General features: G+C 39.3%; 1 protein-coding gene across 2 annotated transcripts in view; it reads left to right on the forward strand.

Moving 5' to 3' along the window:
- The window catches only part of LOC101407706 (rho GTPase-activating protein 6), a 251,028-nt gene that overhangs the window by 160,895 nt on the left and 62,658 nt on the right, over positions 1 to 27,475 (forward strand). For both annotated transcript variants that reach the window (XM_087426519.1, XM_014791102.2), the window contains 2 exons: positions 4,002 to 4,161; positions 25,801 to 25,872. In XM_087426519.1, coding sequence (XP_087282645.1) covers positions 4,002 to 4,161; positions 25,801 to 25,872 — 232 coding nt within the window. The remainder of the gene's footprint in view (positions 1 to 4,001; positions 4,162 to 25,800; positions 25,873 to 27,475) is intronic.

A 27,475-nucleotide genomic window follows, 5' to 3' on the forward strand; every position in this document is an offset into this window, starting at 1 on the left:
GTTATTATTAAAGATGCTTCCCACTTGATGATAGCTACCTTTGGAGACACCTTTGAAGTCCCTCTTTGTTTATTATTTGATACCCTTCTTTCCTAGGAAAATTCTTTTTCGGCCACGTGCTAAGGATGGGTTTAAGAAACAATTGGCTCTGAAACCAATATTACCTCCTTTTTGAAATGACTATTCCAAGGCCTGACCAATGCAGCTGCCCTGCTTTTAAGAAAACGCCACACTCTTTTCTCTTTTTGGGCTTCAGCTGTAGCTTTCTATTGAGCCATCAGCTGCTACAAGAACTAAAGTCTTAGGAGAAAAGAACTCCATAAATTCAAGTCATTACAAATAAACCAAGCTTTTTCTCTCTTTTGGCTAATAATTCCAAATTTACCAAAGAAGTTAAAAAATCTAAGAAGTTAAGAATCACAAGCCATGATATATAATGAACTAAGAGAAATTTAAAGCATCATACTTCACTTTTTATTATGCTAAGTGTAGTCATTTGTGAACAGTTTCAAAAACTATGTATTACTTGATTGCATTGGAACTATTTTAGTTGGGAAAAGAAAATGAAGGCTCAAGAAAGATGTAAACTGGCCAGGTTCTATTTTGCCAGATTTGGGAATGTGTTTTATTTATTTATCTTTTAAAGATAAAATATCACTTTCAAAATGTCAAAACTTGAACATCTTCTTTCTTCCCCCACCAAACCTAATTCCCTTCTGCTATTCCTCGTCTTGGTGATTAGTGTACCATCCTCCCAGTTGCCCAAGCTGGAAACATAAGAGTCCTCCTAGATTACTCCTTCCCACCCCCCACTGCATCCAGTTTGTCACCAGGTATCTATGTGATTCTAAGTGTCTCCCTGTCTGTTGTTCAAATTTGAATCAGCATCATACCCAGCCCAGCATCTTTTCTGATCTCTACATCTTTGGCTGCTACCTCCCTCAATTCCTTTAGAAATTTGTTTCCAGTCAACTTTTCCATATGCATATCTGATCATGTTCCTTTGTTACTCAAGATTCCTTAATGGCTGGCTATCACCTACTGAGTAAAATCCAATCTACTTTGCAATGCCTGCAGAGAAAGCCTCCAGGATCTGGCCCTGACTTCTGCATGGCTTTGCCTCCTGCTATTTCCCTCCTTCCAGTCTTGTAATTTACCAAAACAAGCCTGTTCGCTCAAATTCATTTGCTTTGGCACCCACTGCTTTTTCCGATGTTCCATTTCTATTGGGCAAATCCTTACCCCTCTTTTTCAACTTTCAAGTCTCCATTGAAACACTGCCTTCTATAAAAAGCTTTCCTTCATCCCCTAGACAGATGTCAAAGCCTTTTCTCCTAGGCACCCCATTGCATTTGGTATTTACTTCTAGTATCACGATCTCTGTATTTGATGGATTGCATGTGTTCTTCCTACCAAAGTTTAACTCCTTAAGGACAAGGACCGTGTTGTCATTTTGGTAATCCCAAGCCTAGTACTATTCTTAGTATGTAATAGGTGCTCATTAAATTTTGTTTGAATTAATTAACCAGGAGGACATAGTAAATAAAAATAAAATGTATCTTCTAGGGATTGATTTATTTCAGTTATAAGCTATAGCTCAGAGGTTGGCAAACTACCCACTGGCCAAATCCAGCCTTCCACCTGTTTTTGTAAATGAAGTTTTATTGGAACGCAGCCACATTCATTCATTTACGAATTGTCTATGGCTGCTTTCACACCACAAAGGCAGATTTGAGTAGTTTTGACAGAAACCACATGGCCCGTAAAGCCTGAAATATTTACTATCTGGCCTTTTACAGAAAAAGATAGCCAACCCCTGCTATAGATAATTGAGCCCATTGGAGGTCACATTTTTAAATGCTTTTGAAGACTAGGTATGCAATTCCATTTTGACACTTCAAATAACAGTTGGCTCCCTCAGATGCCTACACATCATATTTAAAAGTCACCAAGTCATCTGAAACTTTCCATTTGGGGGGAAAAAAAGCAATTCACTGATATAGTACCTTGTGGTACCCTAAGCTTAAAGGGTGTGAGTGATGGGTACACCCAAGGCCTGAGTCCCCAACTCCTAACTGTCTAAACTTGTGCTTAGTCTGGTTATACCAAAAAAAGAAAGAAAGAAAAAAATTCAAAATATGCTAGACCTGGAAGAATTTTCTTCAGTTCACCAAATGTGACTTGCAGCCTGCCCACTTTGCTTAGATTTGCTCACTCACTCCCCTCCCCAGACCCATTCCCATATCACGCTCCCTGAGCCCCTCCTGGGCTCCTGTTAGTCTTCACCACTATCTGCAGGATGCAAATTCATGCGTGTGAAGACAGACAAAGAGAAAGCCCTCACTTCCCTTAAATCCTGCTCAAATGTGGCCTTCTCTGTGGGGTCTTTCCTGCCTCTGTATCTAAAGGTGTAAATCCTTGTCCTTTATTCACATTGCCAGACCCTCCCCTCTTTTTTTCCCTCCCTAGAAGTTATCGTTATTTAACACACTGTACCCTTTACTTACCTTGTTCATTTTCTGCCCGTACTAGACTATAATATCTTCATTTGTTAAATGAATGAATGAATGAATGAATAAGTGGAATCCCAGATAAAGAGGAAAAATATCAAAGAATTAACATAGTGCCATTCACTCTTTGGAATGAACCTTCTAGGCAGGGATTTGCTACCAGTAGGGAGCAAAGGTGTCTTAATAGTTGCTGGGGCCAATCTTTCTATCTCTATTCTTTAAAGTTAGTGATGAGAATGGTGAAGTCTTATGGAATTCCTTAAGTGTTCCATACACCCACAACAAATCTTTGGCAGTGCCTGTGGGAGCCAGCACTGTTCCTTCCTCCTGGAACATTTCTTAATTGTTGAGGAAACCATAGGTACCTTTTCAAAGCTGTTGTGCCCTGGCTGATATCTGTGATTCACAGGAAGTCCTCCTCAGTAAGGGGACATTGAGTTTCAGAGGATTGTGACGTGTTGTTTCGTAGTCCATCACTTTCTCACTGCCTGCATCGAAGGTAGAGCCATTCAGGCTCAGTGGACGTTAGAAGTGTGTATGCATGTGGACGTTAGAAGTGTGTATGCATGCACGCAAATGAACTCAGGATTGTGGGACTCTTTGCTTCGATTCTTTGATGTGGAATATTTTAGCATCAGATGTCTCTATAAATATATCTAGTTCTTATTAATCATATCTCTGTGCTTATTGTGATCAAAAAAGCCCATTAGAGTGCTGTAAATAGAAACTCAGTTACTATAATTTAGCATAGAGTGTAAGGGCATAAGTTTTTTACCTTGAGTCCTGGTTGGTTCCAAATCTTGTAAGTTTTATGATTTGAGGAAAATTACCTAACTTCCCTAAGCCTCAATTTCATCTATATTATATTATATTTACATATATTATACATTACTATAATATTAATATAATGTATCATGAGTATATACTATATAATAATATATTGTTATATATTATAAATATACTAGATTATATTATTATATAATGTTATTATATTATTAAATATTATATAAGACTGGGTCAAAAATGGTAACCACTTCATAAGGTTGTTGGAGGGAATAACTTAAAAGCCCTTGGCACAGCTGGTATACAGTAGGCTATCAATACACGTTCACCCTCCTATATCTAGTGTGCATGATGGCAATTAGCAGCAGTTTTTCCTGCTACTGAGATACAAAACCAAAAAGTTCCCATGTGTTCCCATAAAAGAAAGGAAGTAGGACCCTTGAAGCATCTCTCCACATACTGCTCTTTGCCCTACGTGTGCATCATTATGTGGGATCAGGTGACCCAGCAGATACTCGAAATATTGATGTTTGCAACTGACTGAGAAAAATCCATGGTTAACTAAGAGTGGATTTGATTTTAAGGATTAAGAGCCAATTTGGGAACATAAAGATGAAATTTGTTTGACTTTATAAATAAGAGAGAGGAAGAAGTTTGTGAGACGTAGATGAACTGTGTGACTCTTGATGTTTTTCCCTTGGTCTGCAGGGTGATTTCACCTGGAACAGCATGTCGGGCCGCAGCGTGCGGCTGAGGTCTGTCCCCATCCAGAGTCTCTCAGAGCTGGAGCGAGCCCGGCTGCAGGAAGTGGCTTTTTATCAGTTGCAGCAGGACTGTGACCTGAGCTGTCAGATCACCATTCCCAAAGGTAAAGCCCTGTTTGCTATTCCATCAGGCAACCTCCAAGTCCAACATCTGCTCTGCCCAAAGCAACAAGCTGCAAACTCATCTCACACCTAACATTAACACAGAAAGGAAACTACAGCTTCTTGGTCGTTGGCTGGCATTAGTGTCCATTTTGAAAGACATGTTCAGGCGGGACAACTGACATGTCAACTAATATGTTTATTTAAAGGCAAGATCAACTTGGGGCATTAAAAAGGAAAGCCGTGTATATCTCAATAGTCTACATGTTCAAAACAACCAATTTAAAAAGTTTCAGAAAGATCAATTTAAAGCGTAGAAGAAAAACTGTCTATCTCAACATGATTTCAAAATAACCTGTTGAAAAGAATGTTTTAACAATGTGTTAAACTTGTCATTTGACTTTATGTAAACCCAGACTCAGGGATTATACCAATGTTAACTCATTTTTATCTTGTCTTTCACCTGGCGAGTCTATGTTGGGGTCACCACTATGACACTGGAACCAGTGCGGACCTGGTTGTCTGATGTTTTTACAAACACAGATCCTGATTCTGGTAAAGAGGAGAAGCATGTATTTGAAATCCTTTAATCTGTAAAAGTCTGTTTCTGAATGTTTACTGTCTTCTATAAGGACGCTTTATAATTTGTGTTAGTGTGTAGTAGAAAGGTAATTTGAGATGGAATGAAAAGCTATGAAGTTATACAAATAGAGTAAACCCGCCATAAAAAGCGACCTTGGCTGGTGTGCCTGAAACTTGAAGGAAAGCAGGAGAGGGAGAGCAGGCATCTCAAAGCTAGAAGATTGCCTCGGAGGATTTTAGTGTCTGCAGAACTTCCACTTTGTTGGCTTTTATTAGGGGGTTGAGAGGATGCTTCATGAATATTTATTCATAAAATAATTCATGTCATATATATACACGTATACACATAGATATGTGGTTCTCAACCAGGGATGGTTTTGCCCTCCATCCCCAGGTCAAATCTGGCAATGTCTGGCTACACTTCTGGTTGTCACAGCTTGGGGGAAGGATGCAACTGCCAACTAGTGAGTGGAAGCCAGGGTTGCTGGTAAACATCGTACAATACACAGGACAGTCCCCACCACAAGCATTGTCAGGCCCCAAGTGCAGAAGCTGAACAACCTTGATATGCACTCGAACATGTACTCACATTCGGTCGACAACAGTGCTGGCAGTGCTGTATTCATGGCTCAGCTGTGGCTAACGGAAAGGGCACTGGCTTGGGAGTCTGAAGACCAGGATTTGAGGACTTGTCCCATCACTCCCGCCACATGTGATCTTGGGCAATTCGTCTCCGCGATAGGAGGCTCAGTTTTGTTGACTAGAAAGAGTAGCACAAAAACACTGACCACGCAGAGGTTTTCATTGGATGGTGACTCTTAGGGCCACTCTTTTTTTTAAAGCTGGAATATGGTGCTCTACTGGAGGCCATGAAAGAGTTCAGGAGAAGAGAGAGGTAGATAAAGACAAAGGGCTGACGGGACAGGCACATTTCACTAACATATGCCTTGCTACTTTGGCTTCCTCGTCACACACTGCTTGCCGCCACAACCAGAGCCAGCTCCTCCCAGGAGGAAATCCTTACCCCGTTCTACGTTTTCATGTGAATCTAACACATAGAGACTCTCAGCTCAAGTAAGAAGAAAATCCCTTTGGCAACTGGTGAAAAATGAGTACTAATCAGTGTCAGGCCAGTTGCTGCTTCTCTCTAGGACAGACTTGTCCTGTCTCACCTTGTCTTGGTTTGGTTGTAGAGAGGAGATGAGGCCTGCTCTCCTCTCCCTGTTAACTCACAAGGGGGGGCCAGGTGGGGCCCGAGAGTCCTGTCTCTCTTTCACAAGCACAGATGTTCTTTCAGTTTCTAAAAAAAGGAGAAATGTTGTTGGCAAACCCAATTTGTAGTGAAGGGAATGAAGACTCTAAAAAGTTATGTGAAACCTGGATTGAATGTACATCAGATAAGATATCAAGGAACAAATATTCTTTGTAGCTTTGTTTTTAAATCCAGTTAATTTGATGTTTCTCTTTGTTCCTGCTTTTTAAAGAGTCCACTAAATAAATAACCTTTACCAAACAGACAATTTTATAAAACCTGTCTGCTAGAAGCTCTGTCTCCATTGCTTATTTCTGAGACTATGTGGCTCCTAGCACATTCAGGGAAAGATTTGCTCTATCAAAATGTTCAAAGACATTTGGGCTACAGGGAGTTATTTTGATATTTTCTATCAAAATGGGAACTAATGATTTACCAATAAGTTTTTTACTTATGGAAGAGAGAAGGAATTGTGTGGTTGGGTGGAAAAAAACAGGCATAACCCAAGAGTTCTGAAACTGTTGTTTTCAGCAGATGATTATAGACATCGAATATTTACTGAGATCCTTCAAATGCATGGCCAGTGCTGAGTGCTATGGTGGCAGCCTTGGTCTGAGGGTGGTCACTTGGTTCCATGCAGACCCCCAAGTGGAGGTTCTAAACAGGGTCAGATTCACCCTGTTTCTATGAATAATTTACTCGGGAAAAAAAATATAGTGGCCAAGGCCTAGAACCTAAAGAAATGATACCAAACCTAATGAGATAGTGGATATAAAAAAATGGAAACATACTCAAGCTCACATTTCTGTTCTTTGTCACTTTAGGATGATTGTCGGGATTTATTTATGGGTATCTGTTTGTAGAACCCTCTCCCTCTGTGAAACTGGTGCCTCCAGGACTCAGATGAAGGGTATAACATATTCATCAGCTGCTGGGATTCACCATAGAGAGGGAAGAATTGAGGATTGGGGGGTTGGGAAATTATTGGGGCAATTTTCTAGAGCAGACTGCAGGAGTGGGCCCCAGAGCACAAGTCAAGAGCATGAACTCTTGAACTGTAGTCATAGGTGGACATGGCTTATATGGGTACAGATGCAGGCAATTTAGAAGATGGTGGGAGAGCATGTGGAATTGCACTCCGGATTGCCTCTCCACTCTCAGCAAAATAGGAAACAATTGCATCTGCTAGGAGCAAAGATGGGAAGGAGGTCCTGGAGGTTTGAGGAGAGAGGAGAGGAGTGGAAGAAAGGGGAGCTGATGGACAAGGATTGTTGCAGGATTGCAGGGCAGCCGAAAGAGTTCATTTGAGGTTAGTAGCTGGGAATTTAAGTTGCGAAATAAACATCATGGCAGCAAAACACACCATTTTGCACTTTAAATTCCCCAGCCTTGGTTAATCCAAATCTCCTCTCACTGGAGTTAAGATTTTCTAGTTGAGTTCAATGAAGGTAGAGAGAGACATGGCAGTTGAGAATACATCTGTGGTAGGCAGAATAATACCCGCCCCCCCCCCCCCGGCAAAGATGGCTGTCTCCTAGTCCCTGGAACTTGTGAGTATGTTACATGGCAAAAGGAACTTTGCAGATGTGATCAATTAAGGTCCTTGAGATAGTGAGATTATCCTGGATTATCTGGGAGAGCCCAAACTAATCACATGGGTACTTAAAAGCAGAGAAACTTTCCCAGCTGTAGTCAGAGAGAGATATGACTATGGAGGCATGGTCAGAGAGATGTAGTGTTGCTGGCTTTGAAGATAGAGGAAGGGGCCACGAGCCAAGGAATGCAGGCAGCCTCTAGAAGCTGGAAAAGGCAAGGAAGCAGATTCTGCTATAGCCTCTAGAAAGGAATGCAACCCTGCTGACACCTTGATTTTAGCCCAGTGAGACCCATTTCAGACTTCTGACCTCCAGAAATGTCAGATAATAAATTTGAGTTGTTTAAGCCACTAAGTTTATGGTCATTTGTTACAACAGCAATAGGAAACTATTGTATTGTATTGTATTCCTAATATACTAATACAGTATCCAAGGGAATGATTATAATCCCAGACAATGGAATCTAAATTGGATAAGAAGGGAAGTTAGGAATAAATACAAAAGACATAATGATCTGTAAACTGAATGTAATTCCAAAAAACATACCAACAGAATTTGTTTTTTGTAATATCACTAAAATGATCTAAACATCATCTGGGCAAATAATTATGTGAGAGTAGGCAGGGGAAAATCTGAAAAAGAGGTCGCATGGAAATTATCCCTATCCGTGTATTAAAATATCATAAAACTAAAGCAATTAAAAGAGGATTGTACTGCTTCACAATAGGCAGATCAGTGGGAGACAGTAGAGTTCAGATATGAACTAAAATAAATATGAGAACTTGTGACATGATAAATATTACATTTCTTGTCAGGGAGGAAATGATGGATTATGATTGTATTTGTAACAATGAGACAATCATTGAGGAGAAAAAGCTGGATTCTGACCTTCTTACATCAGAATAAATTGATATGGAAGAAAGGTTTGAAGATAAAAAAATGAAAGTATAAATGCACCAAAACAAAATAACTGTATATTTATATATTTTTACATTGGGAAGGCACTACCCAGAAAACATAAAGAAAGAAAGTGACACATTTCATTACATTAAAAAAAAAAAGAATCATCTCTGTGGCTTCTTGCATCCCCCCTCTATATCCATTCAGCCAGGAGACACACAAACTAAAAATTAATAAGATTTACATAAATGTTATAAGATGACTGATAAGCTGAATTTGTTACCCCTTTTTTTTGTTTGTTGCAGTAACATTGGTTTATAACATTGTATAAATTTCAGGTGTATATCATTATACTTCTATTTCTGCATAGATTACATCATGTTCACCACCCAAATACTAATTACAACCTACCACCACACACATGTTCCGAATTATCCCTTACTCCCTCCTCCCTCCCCCCATCCCCTCAGGTAACCACCAATCCAATCTCTGTCTCTATGTGTTTGTTTGTTGTTGTTATTATCTACTACTTAATGAGTGAGATCCTACGGTATTTGATCTTCTCCCTCTGACTTATTTCACTTTGCATAATACCCTCAATGTCCTTCTAAACTTAAGCTATTTTGAAAAGATGCTATAGAGAGCCTAGAGAAATCTTTAGTGGTAGAAATCAGGAGAACTTTCGGTGGAAGAGACCATATTTATCAGTAGAATTTTCCCTGTGAGCCTGAGATTGCTTCATGGGGCAACCATGGAATGTTTCTGCCTGGTCCAAGGCTGCTCTTGGCATAGGCTCTTGGATCAAATTTTCTAGTCTGTAAATGGCCCAATCCTTAACAGCAGAACCAGGAAACAAATGTGGAGAGCATGGTCGAGAAATTAAACAACACTTAATGGCCTGCATGAACTTTTCATTTATTCAAAACACATCAACAGAGTATATTTATATATCAGGTAGTGTGTTAGGCTCAATTAATATTATTTTGATAGCATTTTAATACAAATAGTTGAAGGCAGAGGTTAGAGAACTGGCCCGCTGGCCAAACCCAGATCACCATCTGTTTTTGTAAATAAAGTCTTGTTGGGACACAGCCAAGCTCATTTATTTACATATTTTCTATGGCTGTTTTCACGTGACAGTGGCAGAGTTGAGTAATTGTGACAGCCTGTATGTCTCACGCAGCCTCAAATGTTTACTATCTGGCCCTTTATAGGAAAAATTTGCTGACCTCTGGTCTAAGGTAAAATGAAGGAAAGTGACTGATTTCTGCCACAATCAGTAAAGCAGGTTAGTGTAGGCAATATGGCTTAACTCCATTACTGTACACTAAGCATTTAAAGCCAAATGGTTCCACAAGAGAGAAATTCATATTCATGTTTTCTTTAGTGCTCTTTTTTTTCTCTTCAGTTAATTTCTAATATCACAATTGAGAAAGGCTTTGCTTATGTATTTTGAAAACAGTATCATGGAATGAGGAATAGCTGATGGTTTAAGGAAATGTGGACAATAGTCTAATAAAAGAGTACCCTGACACCTCAAAATTGCTCAATTATATGGCTTCCTTATGAAGTGGTCCCTCACCATTGTCCCTCAGGCAATGTAAAACCCAAGTAAACAATTCAAGGAAATCAAGAAAATGATATTCTTGGTAGGCTAACACTGCAGCTATCTTTGGTTTGTGATTTAAATGTTGATTTCAAAAATAAGGACAGCCTGGTAGGCAAGGAAATTGAGCTTGGGTGTTTAGGTAACAACCCGGAACATAAAATATAACTTTCCTATTTCTATGTTATTCTTGCTGGCAGTGGCCAGTCAAACAGGTGATGTGCTCAAACTGTTTGTCGAAGCCTTTTGTGTAAGTAAAAATGAAGTTGAAACCTGGGATAAAATCCACAAATTCCACTGTGGGTGGAAATGCTGATAGGAAGCAAACACCACCAAACAGGGTGATCAAAGAATAGTGCATGACCACTGGGCTTAGAGGCCCTCAACAAACGTCTCCATTGTGTGCGCTGCAGAGCTGGTTGTATCTTCTATGTGTCCACAATCACCTTTTCTGTGATCTTCCCAAAGGATCCTGATTTCCCATGGGGTAAGGCTATTTCTTATTTGTTTGTGAATCTGGAACACCAGGTATACTGCCCAATACTCCACTGACTCTCAGCAAATCTTTGAGAAGTGAATGAATGTGTGTGTGCATACATGCATATTCGCCTTTAAAATTAAGTTCCTTCCTTCACTCTTCCCTATCTCTCTAAAGAGCATCAATCACCTTTCTCTTATTTTGCTCAGTATCCCCAGTAATGATTTTGGAACAACATCAATGCTTCTCTGCTGCTTCATCCTGTGCCCAGTTTCCAACTTTGATTAATGGTCTCATAGGGTTGATGTGCGGTTTAAATGAAGTAATAACCATGATGAGCTTAAAACATCTCCTGACATTTTATACTCTCAATAAAAGTTATCCATCACCATCATCATCATTATCATCATCAGCATCATCATCATCATCATCATCACCATATCACTTTGTCTTGTATCTGCCCTCAATCCTAGGTCACTCCATCATCACGTCTCACCGTAACTATAACCATAGACCCTCACTTGCTTTCCTCAATTCAGGGCTTCTCTCCCATTCTGCCCACTACACCTAAAACCACCAGAGTAATCTTCAACCACAGAATCTACTCCTTTGTTGGAAAAAAAACAAAAACAAAACAAAACTCCTGAGGCCCCTGTTACCTACTGATGTCATTATCAAAGCCATTTACAATACTATTTCATATAAAAGAAGAAATCCATTTTGTTTGCAGCCTATTCTGAGAATGCATCACAGATTTAAGTTTATTTGTCTTAGAGCAGTAGGTTTCAAATTTTCTGTCCCCCATCCACAGTGAGAAATACATTTTGCATCTCAGCCCAGGAAACACGTGAGCCAAACGGTCCTTATCTTTATCAGAGATATACTTTGATATTCTCTATAACCTTCTCTCCTATCATCTTCTATTTCATTCTATATCATTTTTAAAATACATTTGTCATGACCCATTAAATTTTCATGATTCATTAATAGGTTATGACCCACAGTTTGAATAACTCAGTCTTGGAAGACAGGTGAAATGGAGAAGAGGCAATCAAGAAGAAAAGAACAAAAATGTCAGTATGGAAAACTTTGAGTTAAGTTGTTCTTTGCTATGCCTCTTAGGGCCTTGGTAAGGTGGATGGGGCATTTTTTCTGTAGGACCACAGAAATGAACCTAGGCTAGACCCTTGGCCTCAGCATTCTCTGTCTAGAGCCCAACTGTTTAGTGCCACCCAAGGGGCTTCCTGTGCTGCTTCACTGCTCTCTCTCTTAATACCAAGCTGGGCGTAGAGCCTGGAGGAGGTAGATACGCGGGGCTTTAGGTTCTAAAGAGGTAGAAGCCTCTAATGGAGGCCACAATATCATGTCAAAAGTAGTCCATATCCTCAAGGAGTTCCTAGTCAGTCGATAGAGAAAACACAAATACATTAATTATATTAAAAGACAGAGCAGTGGATATCATCTATCCACATTACCTTTGGTGACCCTTGTAGAAAGAAACTGCCTCATCTACCTATTCCAGTAAAAGCCAGGAAGAACAGAGAGGTTTCCCTGCAGGGTCTTTTGTAATTTTCTTCTCAGATGATCTCCTCTCTTCCCGAGGGCTTCTACCATGTCAAGTTCTCAAGTGTGTGCCGCTGTCTGATTCCGTTCTGGTGCTGAGCAGGCAGGCCAGTACGATAGTATGTGGTTCTTTAAGCCATATACTTTGTGCCTTTGTATTCACAAATGGCTTTCTTTATGTTCTCAGACAATACAGTTTTCTATCCAAGGTCTTGTCCCTACTGGTCACATTTACACGTATTTATATATCTTTGTTGGAGCAGCAACTATTATTGCACAAGGCTTTGGCATCTTGAACAAAACTTTTGTCACTGCAGTTTCTGAAAAATTCTGGCACCTTTCAAAGATTTCAAACTATTCTGTCTGTTGGGATCATGGCCCAAAAGTAAACTTGATAATTACAAAGAATGTCCCAACCTTGAAATACGAATAGAAGCTTCCCTTTTTGCTTTTTTCTTTGTTTCCCCCTAGGTGAAACAAGGGCAAATAAGTATTAATTGGAATTAAATACCAAGTGTTTTTTTTTAAAACCAATCTGGCTTTCTAGATAATTTGAAATCAATCCCTCAAGATTATTTAAAAATTCAATTAGTGGGTGTTTATAAAATTTTTACAAATGGAAAGCTTTGGAAAAGAAGTTTAAGAGGTCTTCACATAAGATAGGAGTGGTCAAACTACAGCCCGAATGCCAAATTCAGCCCACTGCCTGTTTTCTTTAAATAAAGTTTTATTAAAACACAACCACACTCATTTATTTCTGTATTGTCTAAGGCTGCTTTAGTGCTACAACAGCAGAGTGGAGTGGTTTTGACAGAGACCATATGGCCCACAGAGCTGAAAATATTTACTATCTGAACCTTTATAGAAAAAGCTTGCTGGCCTCTGATTTGAGAAATTAACATTAATTTGATATAGTAATTTATAGTTATTATCCATGCAGTTGATCCACTATACCATCTTATTCCTTTCAATTTCTTAACTATCTTAGTTTTATTTCACAATAATTGAGTGTTTTTTAATGATCAGACCTTCGCTACTCTCATATATTTTAGTGTTTATATTATATGTGACCAAATATTTTTTCAAAGTGGGTAATAAATTCCCTTGGTGGCACTAAACTAGAAATAAACATTAATATTTTTATGAGTTACTTAAACAACTGATGCTACCATGCGGTTTACGGGAATGTAAGTTATGCATTAAATGTGATGTTAATAATAAGTCAATCTCCACTTTGGGTTGATTATAAGCTTTATTACTACTATCTGGTTTGGTAACAGAATTTAGCAATATTTATCTTTGAGGACATTACTTATTTACATATTTATAGTTTTTGTATTCTGATCTCCCTCTTCTTACCCTCCTTATCTTAGATCCCACCCAACATGCGCAAATTCAGAATCTCTAGGGATGTCTTTCTTGGGGATACCTGGCATTACATGACACAGCTGGTGCAAATATAAGTAGAAAAACACATCCCACAACAAAGATTTGGATTATCCACTGTTAAGATGCTTTGGCTGCAAATTATGGAAACCAAACCAAAAGTGGCCTAAATAATACAGAAATTGATTATATTACTTCACAAGGGGCCCACAGATAAGCTAGTTCCAGGACTCATTAATTCAGTGGCCTTCCATCTTTCTTCTATGCCATAATCAGTGGGTCTCTTTGTTCTTTGGCTGGCTTCCCTCGTTGTCACAAAATGACTGCAGCAGCCACCAGCATCACTGCTTCTATGGCAGCATGAAGAGGCAGAAAAGAGCAGTGACTTTTCAGCAAGTATCTTTTTAATAATAAAGAAGTATTTTCCCTGCTTCCTCCTAGTATACTTCCCTCCCTTCTCAATCCCTAGAATTGCAACACCTGCCAGTGTCCAAATCAGTACTGGCAAGCAGAAAGTAATCACCAGAACTGGCCTGACCTAAGATTCCTTTCCTGAGCCTGGGCTGAGGATTCATCCCAGGATGCATGACCACATGGAGAGTGAGCACCTAACAAAATAGGGAAAGAAAAAATTGGGAGAGGGTGTGGTAGGATAAAGATGAATTTAGATTAGAAACTCTTGGTGTACATAATAGCAGAGTCATCTTCTGTCACTGCAAACAAGCAACAGGGAAGAAACTATTCTTATATTTATTTACTTTAGTGTCTAGCACAGTGCTTTCATATACCTGCTGCTTGGGAAATATTTGAGAAATTGAATGGAATGGATCAAAAATTCAATCATAGCACATTTATTTATATAGTATTTCTATATTATAAGAATTGTTTCAAATCGCTCAAAGAATAATCAAAAAAACAAGAATGGAAAAGGAAAGCATGAGGAGCCTAATAGTTTTCATCTAATTGCATCTTCTGTTCAGTTACTGAATCTGTGAGAGCTGTTTTAATGGGAGCAACCGGCAGAAATTTTGAGGCGTTCCCAAGGCTTACAGTCTATGATTTAAAGATATTTGATTCCCTTCTTACTTGTTCATTATAAAACAATATCTGTCAAAAGAGAGTAGATAGCATTAGCCCCTTACACAGGTCAAAAAGCACACCATGTGTAGACACCCTTGTCTGACTCTACCTTTTCAACTTGAACCACAAGCTGTGGCTTTAAAACGAGTAGTGATGAAACTCATAATTTGGAGTTCAATTTCCTGGAGTTAACAATCAGGGCATTTCTTTGGGATACGTGATTTCTGTCTTTTTGTTCTCCTGCTTTCTTTCCTTTATGCTCCAGGGAAGAAATATAGCTTAAGTAAATGACTTGCCAAAAGCCATTTTTCTTGCTCTGATATTTGGAGATTTCTGTCTCTGCAAATACAATGCCTGCTTAGACTAAGTTAAAAATATTGTTTTCGATTTAAGGAATGTGGGGTAAGAGATGCAAATTCAGAAACCTGGAAGGACAGATTAGCTCTTAGCTTAGGAAAAGATAACAGCAGGGCTGCCCCTTTGGAACATGAGCTTGTAACTTTTTTTTAATTATTATTATTCATAGCACTTGAATGTGGAAAAAATGACAGCAAGGAAAAGATCCTTCTAGGGCATAATTTGATCATGACCAGTTATTACAGCAAGCAGTGATTACAAAGAACGCCCGGTTAAGGAAAAACCATAGTTGAGCTTTTAAACCCATGGCATCCAAGCCATGCAATCAGCTTCCCTACCTCACGTTTTGATAGAATAACAAGACATGCTCAACAAATCAAATATCTCAATGATTTTCTGTAATAGAAAAACACTTGCTTTGAGGTTCAAGAATCTACAAGGTTTTTTTTTTTTCCTCTTGAGGAAAAAATTCAGAACTAATTACCTTGCCAAAATAATTTACATAAAATGGAAAAGGTTTCTTAGTGTTTAATTCAGCTGGAATCACGATGACCTCCAAGAGCTGACTCCTTTACAACAGTGAGAGACTCACAGAATGTTCTTATTTTCTGACCACAGCTTTGATAATTTCACCACCACTTCAACATGTAAACTGTGGGGATTAGTACATTTCACAAGTACTTTGAGGAGCCTCAGTTCTAAGGAGAGGCATCTGTATTGCTTAAGAATACCATAAATATTTCCTTCCCCAAGAAACAGACACTTTGGAAACAGATTTTGAAAAATCACAAGGTGCTAGCAGGATAAAGAAATGATGTTTAATTCATTGGGATTTATACCGAGAAAAATGACTCAATCACCCTGCTTCTACCTGCCTTCTATTTTAATCAAGGTTAGATTAAATTTGTGGAAGAATTGCTGAGGATAAGGTGATATATAAATGGAAATTGTAACCTATATATTTGATTAAATAACCAACAGTCTATCGCATGGAAGATTTCTTGAGAATAACATGAAAAAATATATATATAGTAGTGAGATCTAAAGTTGACTGAATGGTAGAGCCAATTTGGGCTTGAATACATTGTTTTTCACTTTTTCCATGTAGGTTCTTTTCTTCCAGAATTCTTATTTGTCCCTCTCTTGAGCCCTAGTTCTCACTAAGGAAACTATCAATCCACTCCTTGCAATTTGCAATTTTCTCATCTTTTTTCACCAATAGAATGCTTGCTTGATAAAGGGTTGGATAACTAGGAATAAAACACTAAGAGGCTTAGGATAAGAAAAGATATCCTAGACTAAGCAGTCACCATGAGATTTATTGGGGGAAACCCCCACCAAGATTCAAAGGCCCCTGAGGAAAGTAAGGGTAACTTCATCCTTTAAGACTGAACTCAAACATTGGCCTTCCCAAACAGAGTTGGGGATGGCCTTCTTGCTTCTGACCTACCACCTCATAAAAGTCTCCATTGAAGTCTTTCTTCATTTTGCTTTAATGAAATTCCATGTATCTGTCTTTAGCACTAAACTCTGAGTTTCTAAAAGGTCAAAATAATGTCCATTCATCTGGGTTCATAACACCTACCTCTGTCTCATCTACAACATGTGCTTAATCAATGTTGGATGGAGGGATGGATGGAGCAATGAGTAGATCAACGTATGGGAGATGAACCCACATTCTAGGAGGAAGATACCATTTAAACAGATAACTATTATAGTGTAAATAATATTCCCAAGCCAAGGAGATTCATCACGGTCTGTGGCACAGCATCCCTGGATAGAGAATACTTGTTTTAGAATGGAGAAGAGATCCCTGCTTTGGTTCTTCTCCTAAATCTCTGGGGTTAATCCTGGTTCAACTCTTAGATCAGACTATTGCACTGGTCCCATTGGTTCCCCTGTCCTGGGCTTGCTGCCACAAAGCAGAGGTGGCCATTTTCATGGTAACTACTTCCCCCTTTTCTGTCAGGGCTGCTCTCCCTTCCATTTCTTGGGTTGAACTTTGAATATGGAGCAAGCAACTCAAAGTAGCAGGAACAATTTTGAATTCGTTCCACTGAGGATGGTGATGGCAGTAACTAGCTCCAGTATCCATCCCGACCTTTCCTGGGATATGATTTTGACTGGGGTTTTGGTTGCCCAGCTCTCATCAGTCCCTATGTGTTTTCCAATGGTGACTTACCAGGCCAAATTAACTTTAATCATTGCAAAACACTAGACATGGAGCAAGGGCACAATTAATGGCCCTCAAGTGCCAGGGCCATTAATAACATTATTACTTCTTTGACAAACCTCCTGTTCCAAACTGGAAATAAAATATCTGGTTTAGTCTCTTTCTTGCCTTATTTTTGGGAGGTCTGTAGCTTGAGAGCCCTCTAAAAGGAGAAGTAGATGAGACTAGAGGATGGATTTTAGTTGTAGTAAAGGATAAAATATAGTTTTAGTAATTATTTTTAAAAAACATCCACAGAATATATCTCACCTAATCCACATTCATATATATAATTTAACATGAACGGACCTTGAGGGAATTGTGCTAAGCGAAATAAGTCAGAGAAAGACAATCACCATATGACTTGACTCATATGTAGAAGATAAACAAACAAGCACACACTTAGATACGGAGAACAGACTGGTGGTTACCAGAGGGGAAGTGAGTAGAGGGAGGGCAAAAGGGGTAAAGGGGCACATATGTATGGTGACGGATGGAAACTAGACTTTTGATGGTGAACACGATGCAGTCTGTACAGAAGTCGAAATATGTACAGATGAAATTTACACAATGTTATAAACCAATGTGATCTCAATAAAAAAAAAACATTTTGTTTTATCAGGATAGGCATAGGAACTTGAAAAATAAGCAGATTTCTGTACTTATCAGTGTTCTTGGATGCAAATGATAAGTACCAAGTCTGGATAACTTAAGCAGAAAAGGGATTTAGAGAACCCAAGAAATAAGAGGTATCTTAAGACAATCTAATCAGCCACCTATGAAAACATCACCAGGGCCATAAAAATAAATCTGGTCAAGCCTTTCATCTGTCCACTCCCTTTCCAGAAAACATGCTACACCAGAATGGCAGACATAATGGATGCTTTATATTGGCCTAGACACATGTTTTCTTTCAGATCAGGGAGATGTGAATAGGAAGATTATTTCAATGGTTTCAACCAGGTCAGAAACTCTGGCTTGTGAGTCACCTTCTTGCCATAGAGTTGAGCTCCCAAGTCTGTGTGTTTCAGAAGTACTCCAATGAGCACTGCAAGTCTCCACTTTCTCACATGCTTAACAAATGAGTTTTCAGCCTTCGCTTGAATACATCCAGTGCCTGGGCGAAAGGGCTTTTTGAAAAATAATTTTTTTTTATTTTGGAATAATTTTAGATTTACAAACATGTTGTAAAGATAATACAGAGTTGCCTTATGCCCCTCACCTAGTTTCCCCTAATGATAGCATCTTATATAACCTTGGTATACTTATCACAACTAAGAAACCAACAATGGTACATTACTATCAATCAAACTACAGACTTTGTTCAGATTACACCAGTTTCCCCACTAATATCTTTTTTCTGTTCCAGGGTCCCACCCAGAATACCACATGCATTTATCTAGGCAACACTTGTTTTCTTTTTTTGAAATAACAAACATTTCTTATCTCACACAGTTTCTGGGAATATCTTAGCCTGGTTGTTCTGGTTCATGTTCTGGTTCATGTGGTTTCCATCAAGCTCGGCAGGGGCTGAAGTCGTCTGAAGGCTTGACTGGAGCTAGAGGATCAGTGTCCAGGCTCGCTCACATGGCTGCTGGCTGAAGACTCCAGTTCCTCACCACATAGCTCTTTGCGTAGGGTTTCTCATGACATGGCTTCCTCCAGAGTGAGGGATGCATGGCAGAGAGAGCAACCAAGACGGAAGCCACAGTGAATGGTGCTTTTTTTTTTTTTTGAGGCCACTCATTCCATTGCTGAACAGTTCCATTTGCTAACGAAACTGTCTTCCTATAATTTCCTCCTGAATCCTTTCTCTGGCCAATGGAAGGATGGCCAGTAAGTCTCTTCATCCACCATGTTTAGTCCTCTAAAAAAAAAAAAAACAACTATGTTGTCCCCTGAGTCTTTCCTGAATGCTAAACACACTCCATTCATACATTTATTCATACAACTCTTCATCATCAGATGCTGTTCCACACCTGATCTGGCCCCTCTAAAGGAGTAAAAAAAACAACTTTATACGAAGAAATAGAAGGCTATTTACTCAAGGAACTTGCTTTATTCCCCTACCTATAGTTAGGAATTTGGTAGAAAGATAGGTATAGGCAGACTCACATTTCTTTATAAATTGAAGGAAAATGTTACTGTGCCCAAAATTCAACCTGATATATAAAGGCTCAACAGTTTGTAAACATTTTTATATTGTTCTGTTTAAAACAGAAACTGAGATTGGGTATAAATTTAGCATTGTGACAAGTGGGAAAATATGAATGGGTGTCACATGGTTTGAGCCCATAGCTGCCCTCTAGGTGGAGTTACGCATAGATCGGCGGTTTTCAACCAGAGTGGTTTTGCCCCTGCGGGACATGTGGCGATGTCCAAAGACATTATTGGTTGTCACAACAGGGAATGGGTGGGTGCTCTGGCATCTAGTAAATTGAGACCAGGGATGCTGCTAAATATCCTACCGTGTACAGGTCAGTTCCTCACAACAGTTATCAGGTCCCAAATGTCACTAGTGCCGAGGCTGCAAAACCCTGGCATAGATTATATGTGGTTTCTAAAGGACCACTTCCCATTCTGCCACCCAAGTGTCTTTTATTTCACTTTTGTTTTGCTTTTTAACTGAGTTGCCCTCACTGCCTATGAATTCCTTTGGTTTGCGTTCTTTGAAAGTCTATTTTTCTGGTCCAAGTAAATAGTGAGGCAGCTGTGGTTGGGAAAAGCAGAGAAGCTGGTGCCAAAAAGCATTCCTTCAAACTTTTCTCAGCAGGAATTTTTTGAAGATTTGAAACAAGCTAGTACCTTCCTTTTAGGCTAAGATGGAGTTGCAAACTCCAAGGCTTGCCAGGTGTGCAGTGCCCCCGGGTGAGGCGTCTGTGCTGGCCTGGGGCGAGCATGAGGAATGTGGGACCCAGTGCTGCCAGCTCTTCTACTTTCTCCAGAGGTTAGAAATGCAGGTATGTATGTGAGCTTACCAAGATTTTGCATTAGAACTGAAGTTTTTAGAAATCACTGTGAGTTAAACACCACCCACATAGCAGGGGCCGGATATGGTTGTTTTGCACCCACTGGTTGAGTTCTTTGCCTGTGTCTGTAGCAGTATCACCAGGGGGTTTTGTTGCCAGGGTTACATTTGGTAACTTCTATTTGTCTTCGTTTCATATCTCAGCACAGGCGATTTCTTTTCCTTTCCAGTAATGTAATCTTTACGGATCTCTGCAAGGGAATGGATTTAAAAGGGTTAAATGTTGATGCCCTGTCCCATATCCAGGTGTACCTATGAATTTAAGCTGTCTACACTCATTCTCTGTGACTGCCTTTCTAAGGCATGAGCCTTAGTGTCTTCTTGTCCCAGGCTTCTGGGAGGACAGAGTCTAAACGACCCTCACAAATGAACACCTCCAGACCCATCTCTCGTGATGCAGAGGCAAAGCTACCTTAAAGAAAGGATTTTCAGCTTCTCGTCACAGAGATCTGGGTTCTGCTCCTAGCCACCCCTCTCAAGACAGAGCCGTGTTTTTGGAAAGAGCTGAAATTTGGGTTTGAATCCCAGCTCCACCACCTACCAGTCCTGTGATTTTTTGGACAGTTTGCTTTAGTTCTCTGGTTTTCAGTTCCCTCAACTGTGGATGAGTAAATCAAAAAGCTACCTCAGTGGATTGTATGTTGATGTGTATTAGATAATATCATATATACAAAAATGACTCATGACAATCCTGATGAATACTTAGAGCTTAAAAATTGTTAGTTTCTCTTTCTCTTTCCTCTCTAACGCTGTATTACCTTGGGCGTGTTAGTCCATATACATGGCCTTTAATGTCACATCTCTCAAATAGGTGCTACATTTTCCTCACTGCAGCACAGGTAGAGGTTAAGAGCGCTGGCTTTGACATTGGATAGTCCTGGGTGCAAGTTCTGAATTTACGGATTCCCAACTTCTGCCCTTGAACAAGTTACTTAACGTCTCCTAACCTCAGTTTCCACATCTGTAGAATAGGAAAAAATAATAGTGTGGGCTTCAGGGAGCCGCTGTGAGGATGTAACAAGGTCATGGATACTAAGCTCTTAGCTTATAGTACATGCTCAATAAACACTAGCTATTTATTCCTGCTGTCTGCCTGTGTCACAGGGGAGTCGTAGTGGTCGGGTGAGATCATAGGTATTCAGATATTTGGAAAAGTTAAACATGCAGGAACTTTCTTATGCAGGACTTTCTGGCTGAGTTTTCAGCCCCATTCAGCTAATGTAATTTGTATGTTGGTGTCATTCTGTAAAAATGACGAAGTCTTTTGTTATTTTCATTGAGGAATGACATATAAATAGTAATGTTCATAAATATGAATGTGCACAAGTATAACTCAATGGATTTTTAATATGTATGTATCACATAACCACCAACCAGAGCAACATTCCAGCACCCCAGGAGCTACTTCATGCCCCCTTTCAGGCAATATCCATTCCCAAAAAGTAGCCCTTACTCTTTCATCTATCACCAAAAATGAGTCTTTCCTTGGATGATATTTATATTATTATCTCTAGAATCAATTTAATACGGAAAATACTGTTTTATAACCTGCATTCTCTGAATCTGATCACCTTCAAATTAGGAGTTGTGTACTTCATTGGTTCTGGGTTCTGTCAGAACCAACCCAAAACCTCCATCTGACTTCTGGCCACGGACAGTGCTGACAAGTCTTCATGGCATGCCCCACCCTCTGCTATTCACTTGGAGGGAGACGAAAGCCTAGGAGACATGCTTCTGCCCTCAGAAAGCTTCTAGTCTAGCTAGAGAAACAGGCCTTAAAATGGAACATCACCTGACAGCAATGAATCCGTGAAAAGCATGTCCTAGAGGAGCAATCTCATGTTTTCTTGTTCTCAACCCTCCTGAAGACCTTGTTTGGTATTGGCCTCACACTCCATACTCATGATTCCCTTGTTTTTGGATCACTAGGCTGTGAAGGCTTGCCATGTGCTATTGTGTCATGTATGTCTGTGGGGTCTCCCATGTGGGTCATGGTCTCCTACTGGCATATTAATGAGGTAAAAGGAGGACACATGGAGTCCTCTCCCCAAGTGTTTGTTCCAAGATGCCTTTGATCAGGATATGGGACCCAAATTCTCTCTACAGGTCACTGTTGTCTGTAAGACAGTGCACACTCTGGGAGAAGTTAGTAAGCATGTGCTTATCACCATTTGCACTATAAAAACATTTCTGTGCAGTATTGTTAGTTAGGAAGCTTAAATTTTTTTAAAAGATGGAATGGTCTTTATCACACTTATTGCCATCCAAAGAACTGGTTCCGTGTGGTTGTAAGTGCATAATATAGCAGTCTCTTGAGCAGACTTTCTGTGCTCTGTGGGAACAAAAGACACTCTTCAAAAACTGAAGACTCAATCCGCAAACCACCGATTGAGTGCAAGAGAGAGGAGAAAGAGTGAGCAGTTTCACTGTGCAGTTCTGGTCATTTTCCTGAGGATTTTAAATGAGAAAATGGCATGCTAAAGCAACGCATCATGTCACATTATTGCATATCATCCATCTTTTCGTCCAGGTGCCTATTAATAACATTCACCTCTGTCTAATTAAGTGAAAAAGATAATATTTGTTGTAAATAGCTAAGCATGTTTTTGTAGGCCAGTATTTACAAAGATCACATTTTTTCCTATACGGTTGCTTCAAGATATTGTTTGGAGTTTTGGAGTTTGAAGTACATATTATTCTTCTGGGACTCTGTAAACTCTCATACCGGTGGGAACATAAATTAGCAAGACTACTTGGAAAACAGTTCAATATTACCTACTAAAGCCTAGAACAGTGGGCTCAGACTCTAGTGTGAGCCAGAATCCCCGGGAGGGCTTGTTAAAACACACACTGCTGGGCCCCGCCCCACAGTTCCTGATTCAGTACATCTGCGAGGGGACCATAGAATTTGCGTGTCTAACAAGTTCCCAGGCAATAATGATGCTACTGCTCCTACAACCACACTTTCAGAACCACTGTCTTAGAGACACCCCGGTACATGTACGTAAGAAGACACGAGCAAAATTTTTCAAAAACATTGTTCCTGATAGTCCCAGACTAGAAGCAATTCAAATTTCCATTAACAGTTCAATGGATAAATTAACTGTGGTATATTCATTCAAGGAAACACTGTAGAGAAATCAAAATGAGTGACCTACAACTACCTGCCTCAACAGGATGAATTTTAGGAGGTGTTAATGAATGAAGTAAATGAGGCAAGAAAGAATACCTACAGTGTGACTCCATTTATGTGAATTCAAAAGCAGGAAAAACAAACCTATATTCTTTATAAATGCATACATAGACGGTAAAACTATGAAGAAAAGCAGATAATTGATTATTGTACAAGTCAGACCAGTGATTACCTTGGGTGAGGGGGAGCGAGGCATACACGGGCTCCTTGGGTACTAGCAATAGTCTGCATCTGAACTTGGCTGCTGGTTATGTAGGAGTTGGCCTCCTCATTATTATTTAAGCTATACATTTATATTTATACACATATGCATATTTGATACATCCCCTAATTAAAAAGAAGTTTAAAATAATCATTCTATCTTAAGAAAATATCCGCTATCCAATATGCATTCGGGTTCTTTGACAACTTGTTTGAATTTTAGGATCTGCCCATTAGTTATGAAAAATAAATCTCTTATGCTTTAATATATGGTTTAGTTATTCTTCTAGGTTAACTATTTAAAATGCAGGAATTATAGGATTTTTTAAAGAAATATACTCTTGTTACAGTCAAATATATTTGGTGATATGAACTAATGATGAACAAAAGTGTTACAAAGTAAAAGACCTGTCAGCCCTATTTGGAGAACAGATTAGAATCTTGTACAGTTAGTATGTTTATTGTCTGTATGTATATAATAAGTCACGGTAGGCCCTATAGTTAGATTGTCTTTTAGACACTGAAGATAAGAGCATACACACGATGAAATAGATTGATGGCTCTTTGCCACATTACAACTGATTCACATAATTTTCCCTTATACAAATCTCATGACTGCAAGTGAAGACTCTTTTTTTTTGTTTTGTGAGAAAGATCGGCCCTGAGCTAACATCTGCCAATCCTCCTCTTTTTTTTTTTGCTGAGGAAGACTGGCCCTGGGCTAACATCCATGCCCATCTTCCTCCACTTTATATGGGATGCCGCCACTGCATGGCTTGACAAGCGGTGCGTCGTGCGCACCCGGGGTCCGAACTGGCGAACCCCGGGCCGCCACAGCGGAGTGCGCGCACTTAACCGCTTGTGCCACCGAGCCGGCCCCAAGAGTGAAGACTCTTATGAACTATTTCCATTTTATAAGAGGAGAATAATTTTTGAAATATTTCTTTGCTTTTTGAAAGGGAGCAGGGATTGAATGCGCCTGTTCGTTATATTGTGATTTCTTTTGCCTCCAAAAATTCAGAGAGGAGGAGTTGGGAACATCTGCAACCCCTTGAGGATCCCAGGAATGCTCATTTCTGTTTAAGAATGCTTACTCTGTTTTTTCCTGATATCAGTCTTGCTTTTAAATTTTATTGGTCTGAGTCTCTTTCTTTACTACACTTTTTAGTGTATCCTATAAAAAAAACAATTCTTAATCCCCCTTTTAAACATAAGTTTCCTTGTGTCATGGGCTGCAGTTCCCCTATTTGATCACAGTGTGGATTCCTGATTTGCACCTCCCGCATGTTAAGTTGACAGCTGCATAATCCTGAAACGCATTCTTGCAACGACTGCCAATATTTTATGAAGACATCCCAGCAATTCAATTGCAGCTGCCTATTGATATGAATGGTATCTTTATTATTTGTTGAGTTAACCAGACGTATTAGGTACATTTGTTGCAAGTACAAGATGCTAAAAGGATATATGCCTTACTTATTACAGTGAAAAATTAGAAACAACCCAAGTGTCCATCAATAAGGACATGGTTAATTAAATTATGGTATAGCTATACTATGGAATACTATGCAACTCCCCAAAAGAAAATAGGTCTGAATTTATGGACATGTGTCAGACTCCCCATTAAGCACTTTATATACATCATTTTATTTAATTCTCACAACAACCCCATGAAATTCCCATTTTATAGATGAGGACACTGAGACTTGTCCAAAGTCACACAGTTAGTAAATGGTGCAGCAATAATTAGATCTGAGTTCTGTGGACCCCCAAATTCATTTCCTTGTCCAGTTACACTCTACTAGCTCATGAACATCACAGCCATATGTATTGTTAACTCTCTTCTCATGGAGATTTGATTCAAGATGGACATTGGTTTGCATAAACATGTAGAATAGGAAGAGACTCACATAATAGTAAAAGCAAACATATATATGTGTCAAAACTAAACTACTTCCAAAAGAGGTAAGTTTTCTGTACTTTCCATGACTGAAACAAAATTTAACAGTGTACACCAAGATTCTGGTTGTGTGTGCAATCCAAGACAGGGATTTTCATGTGTTTTCAGAGCCATTACTCTGTGTAAAATGCCAAATTATGAGTGAAGTAAGTGAGAAGTCATGATTTTGCTCAAATGTAGTTATTGATAATGTAAAATATCACTTGTGTGCTTGTTTTTACAACTGTTCATTCTTTTAATATTTACAGATGGACAAAAGAGAAAGAAATCTTTGAGAAAGAAACTGGATTCACTAGGGAAGGAGAAAAACAAAGACAGAGGTAAAAAACCGAATGAACTAGAGCGAATGCATCTTCCATGGAGCATAATGGTTGAATTTGTTGGGGTTTTTGAATTGCATAGATTGACACGGTTCGACTCTATTACGTAAACTACATTTCTATGATGGAATGTCATTAAGGACTGTTTTGGTCTACTCTTTTGGGTTTGTGTGGCCCTGTACTGAATTGATGAATTCAATTGGTTTGAGAAAAGTGTGACTTTGGCCAAGTTTATGGTTCCAATTATGATGCTGGCCAATCAGCAATGCATAAGGAGAACTTGTGTTGAGTAGCCATGGGCAGTATCGCTAATACTAACCAGCTGTGTGGCAAATCCAGCTAGTTAGGCAGAGCTAGTTGAATGAGAAAGAGTTTGGATTCGCCTGACCATGACTACTGGAAAGAAACAGTCTCATCCTCATGGATTACTGAAAATGGGCCATTCTCAGCATTTTTATGTTAGATCAGAGCATGCTTATTTTTGCCCTATATGTTTTAGGAATTGTTGACACTCTTCATACTGTTTTGTGTCCCCTTCTATGTCTATTTAGGGAACTGACACTTTAGCCACTCTTTCAGAGGTATTTGTGATCATTTTTAACTAATATTCATTGAGTCCGCATAATGGGCACCTGGGCCCCATTAGCACAGTGCAACTTTTTGTGTCTTGTTTCTATGGTCCCATATGAAATTACTGTTGAATGGCGTGGTCATATGAGTGTATTTTCATTTTATGTGACATAGTGAATGAGTGTTGAGTGAGGAGAGCTATATGTCTCACCTGGGAGTTCTTTTGTATAATGATTGAATTTCTGCTTGAAAAGTAATGGAAGGCAATGAAACTGAAGGTATAAAAGTAAATGCATTGTGATCAGTATTGGACAAGACCTAGTCCACACCACAGATCCCAGACTCTACACCTGTATCTTCAATTGTGCCTAAAGGGTCATGACATTTGGTTCTTTGGACTAAAAGGAAATAAAGAATTCTAAAGAATGGAAAACCAATGTTTTACTCCCTTAGAGCATGATTTCTCAACCTTGGAACTATGGCATTTTAGCCTGGATTATTCTCTGTTGTGGAGGCTGTCCTGTACATTGTGTGAAATGTTTAACAACATCCCTGGCCTCTACCACTAGATGCCAATAGCACCGCCCCCAACCAAAATATCTCCAAACATTTCAAATGTTTACCTCAAACTGGAGAAAAGGAGGTGAAAATGTCAATGATCCCTACTCCTAACTGTACAGTAAAATCGTTTGTGGAACCTTTAAAAACCAATGCCCAGGCCCCCACCCCAGAAATCTGATTCCATTGCTCTGCAGCAGTGCTGGGCATGAGTAAATTTTATAAGCTACTATTGTACAACCTTGAAGATGAGAGCTCCAGTCTGTATTAACCAGTATATTCACCAGGTCATGTCCTATCACAGCAGAATCTGCTGCTGGAATAGTGAAGGCAAACAAAGGGTGTTAACTCTTCTCCAGCAACCTATTCCTTGTCTGATAAATTGTATTTTATTTAAATGGTTCATATGATCTTGCCCTTTTTTTTAATGAGTATTATTAGCCGGGGTAGCTCTTTTAAACTAGAATTTTTGCTC

The sequence above is a fragment of the Ceratotherium simum genome, chromosome X, assembly GCF_057802395.1.
Source record: "Ceratotherium simum simum isolate JZ-2026a chromosome X, ASM5780239v1, whole genome shotgun sequence".
Lineage (NCBI taxonomy): Eukaryota > Metazoa > Chordata > Mammalia > Perissodactyla > Rhinocerotidae > Ceratotherium > Ceratotherium simum.